The sequence below is a fragment of the Homalodisca vitripennis genome, chromosome 1 (genome assembly GCF_021130785.1).
Source record: "Homalodisca vitripennis isolate AUS2020 chromosome 1, UT_GWSS_2.1, whole genome shotgun sequence".
Lineage (NCBI taxonomy): Eukaryota > Metazoa > Arthropoda > Insecta > Hemiptera > Cicadellidae > Homalodisca > Homalodisca vitripennis.
Window position 1 is genome coordinate 115,906,245 of NC_060207.1, and position 7,896 is coordinate 115,914,140.

General features: G+C 32.5%; 1 protein-coding gene across 1 annotated transcript; it reads right to left on the reverse strand.

Moving 5' to 3' along the window:
- Nucleotides 1–945: 945 nt before the first annotated feature.
- Nucleotides 946–7,525, reverse strand: LOC124352695. The gene is made up of 2 exons (XM_046802299.1): nucleotides 7,396–7,525; nucleotides 946–2,279 (listed from the first exon to the last, which is right to left on the reverse strand). Exons 1-2 carry the CDS (start codon nucleotides 7,523–7,525, stop codon nucleotides 1,051–1,053), a joined length of 1,359 nt encoding a protein of 452 aa, XP_046658255.1. The 3' UTR covers nucleotides 946–1,050.
- Nucleotides 7,526–7,896: the final 371 nt, after the last annotated feature.

A 7,896-nucleotide genomic window follows, 5' to 3' on the forward strand; every position in this document is an offset into this window, starting at 1 on the left:
CATGAGTTTTTACTGAAAAGCTGAACACTTTGACTTTAGGATCCTACACGCTAGCCTCTAATGAGCCCACTAATGTGTAACTGTTACTTTAATCGTTTATCACGGAATAATAAAGAGAAAGGCGTATTTCACTATGCTTATAAAAACTGTTTCAAAATAAATTATGAATAAATGTGAGAACGTACGTACTTACTTTACTGGAGCAACAATGCAAACACTACTTACAATACTGGAAATACCTTCGAGCGGAAGTATATATGTTTTACCGCAATAGACATTTTAGACCTGTGGTAAAAATAAATATATAAGGGCTCCATCATATCACATCATAAATGCTTTCACTAAGAAATCACCTATGAGTTAAAGATTGATGAACTTCGACTTTAGAACTCCTCTACACTAGTCTAAAATAGTTACTGAAATTTATGAAGCTATTCAGTCAAATAGGATGGAATGTTTCATCAATGTTGCATGTATGTTGGTAGAATGTAGAGTTAATGTATTGGTCTTTATCAAAATTGCTTACTCTCCAAATTTAAGTCCCCAAAACACTGCTCTGTATACTTAAAGTCTGGTTCTTCTTAAATGGATCAGGTGATTCGAATATCTTCCAGTCACCATAGCTTATCTCATGATAAGTGTTTATTAAGTGTTTATAAGTGTTTATTATGCCATTTAAAAAGGATATACTGGTAACGTCCCTATTATTCAATGGGTACGTAGCGTGCAATTCCACGAGTAACTGTTAGTGTAAACTATAAATCACCATTTTATTAAAGTTTTTCATGCAATAGTTCTTAATTAAGGATTTCTTAATCTTTTAAAATATTATAATATATCATAAGCGCACTGGATTTAGATGATGAATTTGTTAGTAAGCTTATTAAATTAACACAACTGTCAAAAGATGACAATAATAAGGTGTAAACAATAAATATTTAAAACTGCTATTTATAAAAATATATTCAAATAAATTATAGAAAAGTAGCAGGTACAAGAGATATGTTCATCCGTCATGTTGAGCTGTTTGAAAAAGGTTCATGCATTATTTCACTTTCTATATTGCTCTAGATAGTTAAAGACGCCAGCCATTTCCATCTGTTCGAGTAGTTTTGGGAGATGGTTGGAGCAGTAACTGTTATTATAGTATTTTTCAAAAGGATTACTTTGTCCAACTTCCTCATGAAGAAATGCACCAAAGTTTACAGGATGAGAATGAAAGTTCAATGGAAGCATCACACCCATCAAAAATATTACTAAAGGTCTCAGTTTCTTCACATGCTCCATGAATTCTATAAATGTGAAGAATTCGGAACAGTTGAATTCTCTCAGTCTTCTGTTTAGCGTTTCCAGGTAGACCTGGTACAGTTCATCCCGCCGATTTCTTCTGACCTCATGGTTGGCACTAGTCCAGATGAAGAAGATCAGGTCATTGACAGGAGAACCGTACCTGAGAGCCTGAAAATCCACCAGTTTTACTTCAGCCACAGCTCCTTCATCGTTGTACCTGAACATCATGTTGGTAGTCCAAGGGTCTCCTTGATTGATGGTGTTTAACACTTCACTTCGCTGATGAGCCTGCACCAACATATCCCAGAGATTGACAGAGGTACGTCTGATCAACCCACAGTACCTGCTGAATCTGCTTAACGCTGCAGTGCGGTCGGCCAAACACTCAAAGGCACATCTTATCATGTACTTAAAGCAACCTGTACTTTTCAGATCGTTTGAGAAGATCTTTTCCTTTCCGATAAACTCGACAAGTTCGGGATTGTTTTTGTGGACGGCGACTGACACCGCGTGAAAATTAGCTGCAGCAATCGCGTATAACCTGCAGTGATCAAAATCCAGCTGTTTAGTTCTGTCGGCAGTCTGGAACCCCTGTTCCGATAAGTCTTCAAGGACCATCGCGGAGAATTTGGGAGAGAAAAACTCTTTAGGAGCGAAGGACGTTTGGGTAATCTTACTCGCTTCCGGGAGGAACTTGTTGTAGAATATAGGTTCGATGTAACAGAGTTCCTCAAAAATCTCGCAGATGCAGCCTTCCGTCAGTTCTGACTTGATGATGAGAGAGACGGAATGAAGCTCGTCGGCTTCCTCCTGGTACCTGAACTGCACTCGCACGCGGGTGAGGCAGCTCGCATAGTTGACCCCGGGCGGGGCTGCAGGGACGGCCTCGAACCCTGAGACCACGACGTGACGCTTGTCTTCTTCGCTTTGCAGAACGTGAGTCAGAAAGTCGTTGCAAAGCCATGGAGGTAGATGCTGCTCCATAGTGTCTGTAACAAGATATATTTTTAAAAAAAACGTAGACTTACGTTCCAGAGAAGATGTATTTAAGTAAATGATAGAAGGATGTTTATTAGACATTAGGTAGCAAGTGCTACTCATTATAGTACTTTTATTTCTAAGTAATGTTATGCAGTTAAATAATTTCCTTATTCAAAGTGAATCTGGAATTGACGAGCATTAATTAAAACGTGAATTATCAGACAATATTTGAACAAGTATAAATTCGTTGTTTAGGAGTAGTAGAGATTTCAATCTGAAATTTTGCAAACTATAGTATATCGTATTAAGCTAAATTATACTTCCTTCTAAAGTAAAAAGATCAAATTGAGTATTTTTTAGACCAGTTAAATTAAACTTAAACCTTTGTTGAGGTTAATAAAGGCGTATGTAATACCTATAGTAAGTCTATAGCAATTTCGTCTATAGTAAGTCCAATGTCCATTAAGAACATTTCCAGTACAGTCATGTCAACTGCTACTTGAACATCAAGATGATTAATCCACACTGACTGTACAAAGAAAAGCAATGTCAAGTGACTGTAAAGATAAACACGATTTTCCCCAACTCCAATACAATTCGCACTACTATTTGATTGATTCGATGATTTACTAACAATGGTTACGTACAGATAATTTAGGCGTAAACGATTTTAAGAGGCTTATATAATGTTTCGAAACGTCATTCACAAATATAAAATCTTATATAATATTTACCTGTTTATCAATGAATTTAATTACTTTAAACATACTAACTATAATTATATATACAGAATGTACATAGATAAGGGAACTGTATTGCTTTTCTGCAGTTTTTAGCTGAGCGTTAGTGAAGTGTATCATTGAAAGGACTGGAAAGATGTCATGTCTGTCTGTTTGTTTGTCCGCACGATAATCGTAAGTTTAAAAGCGACCCGACCTTCAGTCTTTCAATTTTGCGTGAAACGTTATTTCTATACAAGGATCATCTAGTTTGGTAGTTGCACATGTACTCTATAGGATTTGTCTTGGCGTTAGCGATCATATTTACATTGTTCTTACGTGTAACTATGATGGCAATAAGAAAATTGTAGAAGAAGAAATGTGCAAACAATCATATAACATTTTAAAATGTAACAAAGTAACAAATGTAACCTAACTATCCTCAATATATCTCGAGAAAGATTTTATGTCTAGACTTTATATTTTATTTACATATGTTTTAGATTTTATTATGACACTTTATTTCTAGACGGACAAAAATAAGTTCTACGATGATGTGTGTTCATTTGTGGGACTTGGCTGAGCGCCACTAAGGTTTATCACTCGCTAGCTGTCACAGTTACTCTATTGTTTACCGGGAGATAGCAAAACTTTCTAAATTTAAGTTTACAACTTTCATACACGATAGGTGGTATTAATACTTGGTAATAATGTAGGACATGTACAGGTGTAAATTATTATAGTTTTATTCTATGAACCGAAAGCCAATATGCTGTGTTAAATATATAGCCTGGTTTTTTCTTAAAATTAATTAGATAGTTAAAAAGATATTTCTTAATAAAGGAATCAATTTGTATCAAAAGTTTTAAAGATATTGTAATGTAAAGTGATGATTTGTCGTATTTTATATTGATACATTTAAAATCGACCGTTAGATACGTAACCAATCAGAGATCACATCACAATCAGACATCTAGATAAAAATAATAAAAGTCGTCACTTTATGTAACTGTTTGTATCTAGGCAAAAGAATGAAAGTTGTCCCTTTATGTCCCTGTGCATATTTAGTTAAAAATAATAAAAGTCATCTCTATATGTAACTGTCTGTATATAGCTAAGAAGAATAAAAGTCGTCGCTTTAAGTGCCTGTGTATATGTAGTTAAAAATAATAAAAGTGATCCCTTTATGTAACTCTCTGTATCTAGCTAAAAAGGATGAAAGTTATCCCTTTTTGTATCTGTTTTTAGCTAGCTAAAAAGAGTGAAATTCGTCGCTTTAAGTGCCTGTGTATATCTAGCTGAAAAGAATGAAAGTCATCCCTTTATATATATGTTTGTATTTAGCTAAAAAGTATGAAACTCGTCACTCTATTTGACTAGGTATATTTAGCTACAGAAATCAAAACTATCACTTTATGGGCCTGTATATGATTACTTGGCGTTAGTGTAACACTTATTTACGTGTGTGATGATTGGATTTAAGTGTACGCAGCTGATGTATGATATAAGAATAAAATTATCATTTCATATTTGAACCCTTTTATTAACCTCCCACATTCGATATTCACCAAAACTAGCGTGGCTGACGATCAATCTTTCCTTTGTATTCAAATGTTTTGCTGACATTACTTTGTTTAATGACTTAAGTTCCTATAATAATTAGGATATATTTTATTTAAATGCATGTTTTAATTAAATTTATTTTTTTTACACCCGTTTAAGTATTTAGTCGTGCCATTTTTAGTGAACTGCTCATAAGCAATTCATATGAACATTTTGGGAAAACGGGTTAGATAGTATGAGATATAATATAAGTATGAACTAATTGTGTATAAGAGTGGAAAGGCACACCTTCGGATACTATCAAAAAACCTGGGAAGTGAAAATACAAAACTTTATTGAATTAAATACAGTTATTTGATTATATTCTTAACAAAAAAGTAATTACATACAATTAGATGTCAACTTAAACCATATGAACATTTATTAGTTAATGTGAGAACTTCAAGACAACTTTAGCAATTATTTATTACTCTAGTATTAAAATAGATCATTAATTAGCAATATTATGAAATACTCGTATAGTAGTAAATAAATTTACATAATATTTTTCAGACACCATACATATGATAATAATCCATGAAATGTTAATAACTCATTAAGTTAGAAATTTATTTCGATCGATAACTAGAATTTTAAATTAAATATCAAAACTAAAATTGTCCGTCATAATAGTTTTTTATAATATATAGCAGTTACTAATTAATGTATTATTAATTATTAGACTACGCTTGCATAGTTTTCAAGCTAATGTGTTATCCAAATCGAAGCAAGCCCTAATAATTTTTGCACTTTACCTTTTGGCCGATGCCCAAAAGTAAGGTGTGGTAAAAATATGGGGCCCTTTCATACGCGACCCACACAATGAATTCCCAGTGGATTGAATATTCTTCGTTATCGAATATCTTCTATTAGACTCTCTGGCTACGCATAGGTTATCTGAACTAACGTACTCTTGTTGATGGTTAGTACAACTCATCAATATAATATAAGAGATAGATATGTCTACATACAGATGGCAATTCCAATAATTGTGCAATGCTTGTGTAAGGGTAATGCTAATGGGAGTTATTTTAAGTGAGAATAAATAGCCTGTAAAATATCCTTGTTCACGGTCGAATATATTCAATGACTACAACAAGTGCACGATCTAAATCTTTATATATATATATATATATATATATAAATTTTATATGTAAATTATATTATATATATTATATATGTAAATTATATATTATATATATATATATATAATTTGGATCATGCACTTGTTATAGTCATTGAATATATTAGATGAGAATGGCAAAATGAGATAATGAGTGTACGAATATATTTACAGTCATTGAGAACGAAAACTTTGATCATAGAAAGATGGTGATAGAAGTTAAAAAATACCTTACCCAGGCTAAAACATTTTGTGCTATAATAAAGGTAATTAGAGTAGATTAAAGTATTAATGAAGAAATTCCAGCGTCATTATATATGACTTCTTTCTGAAAACAATAGAGAGAACCTCATTTATCAGGTATCACAGTATCTCATTCAAATAAAAATAAGCGTATCTAAAGATCTAAACCTCCAGCTATTCTTTATTGTTTTGAAATACTAACTTTGCAAATCTTTAATAGTTTGTATTACCAAAAACATTAGTGAATATTGCAGTTTGTATTACAACTTTTAAACAAAACCCAATATCTAATTATTCTGAAAATTTGAATTTCACTCTTCTTTATGCAATCATTATAACTTCAAAAATTACAAAATGGGATAAGTTTGTTATATACGTGAAGAGCAAATGGGGTTTAATGTTTATATACCCAATAACGAAGCCTCGAAATTGTTATCCAGAGGCTTTTAAGTCTTTTGGAAACGTAATATATAAAAAAACCACAATGTTCAACAAACATTTATCACTAAACTACCTACTGTATCTCGGATTTTCTTGTGACTTTAATTTTAATATCTCAATGCTTCTAATTCAATTAAAACGACCAAGACAAACTTTATGTTGGGTGTTGAGTTATAAATATTTGTCGATTAATGTGTTCCAACAGCAAAAGAATTTGCAACGTAAACATATATTTTTCGATTCGCTTTATACTAGACGCTAATGGCAAAAACGCTGTAAAAAGTACTAGTGTAATAAAAAATAATAAAATATTGCCTTACTGCCTAGTTGTTGGTCCAATTATTTTTCATGTTGAAAAGTAAGTATTGTGTTCCAATAAACTTTTATTCATTTTTAACTGTTATTTGATATTTGTATTACAGTAGTATTTAAAATTTGCATTAACGTTTTAAGACTAGTTAAGCTATGTATGAAACATCTAACTCTGAAATGCATGTACTATGATATGACTGTGAAAGTAATTAATTAGATAACAATAAATTAAAATTTATTTAAAATACTCTAATTGCACGTAACGTTACGTTCGTTCCAAAATATGGTTCAAAGATTACAAAATCATTAATTCTTTCTGCATTAATTAACTTTAATTAGAAATTTACATTTTAGGGTATATTGACTCAGACAACTTTAAAGTAAATCACTTAATTCTTGTAGTCAAGTCACAAATCTATTAGGTACATTAATTCTTCCAACTTTGATCTCCTTCCACTTGAACTCTTAAAATGGTAATTTAATGTTCTTGTCCCTAGTTCTCTAGTTATCCACTTCAAAACGAAAGTTCTCAAAGATAGTGAAGAAGGAATCGATATTTTTTCTAACCCAATTTTAGAATGTATACAGACAAAGGAGCAGAAGGTCCACGAGACGGGTAGGGATGTCGTCTGGAACAAGTATATAAAATATAAAGAAACAAGTAAATAGTGGCGTTGAACCAACCTGTTAAACTGCAGGACAACATGTTGTATCTCTCCAGTTGGCGGGCTCCGCACTGTGTGACAGTCACGTTGTACCTTGAGATAACAAACAGATATCGCCGCCTCTCTGATAGATCACGAGAGCACTTCATATGTAGACGCGTAGATTATAACACAATGTGTTTTCGATTAACTGTCAAACTTTCCTGTTACCTATCTCAACAGTATTACATGTATCGATCGATTCTACGAAAACAACTTTAGTTCATTAGACCCATATTTCTGCTTGTATGCACCATCGTATTGGTTACATTGAATCTCAACAGTATTACATGTATCGATCGATTCTACGAAAACAACTTTAGTTCATTAGACCCATATTTCTGCTTGTATGCACCATCGTATTGGTTACATTGTATCTCAACAGTATTACATGTATCGATCGATTCTACGAAAACAACTTTAGTTCATTAGACCCATATTTCTGCTTGTATGCACAATCGTATTGGTTACATTGTATCTC

Bases quoted from the DNA above. Each gene is read 5' to 3' on its own strand.
- LOC124352695 (XM_046802299.1), bottom strand. From the start codon at position 7,525: ATGAAGTGCTCTCGTGATCTATCAGAGAGGCGGCGATATCTGTTTGTT. The intron at 2,280-7,395 runs GTTGGTTCAACG...ATCTTGTTACAG, and splicing joins GTTGTCCTGCAGTTTAACAG to ACACTATGGAGCAGCATCTA.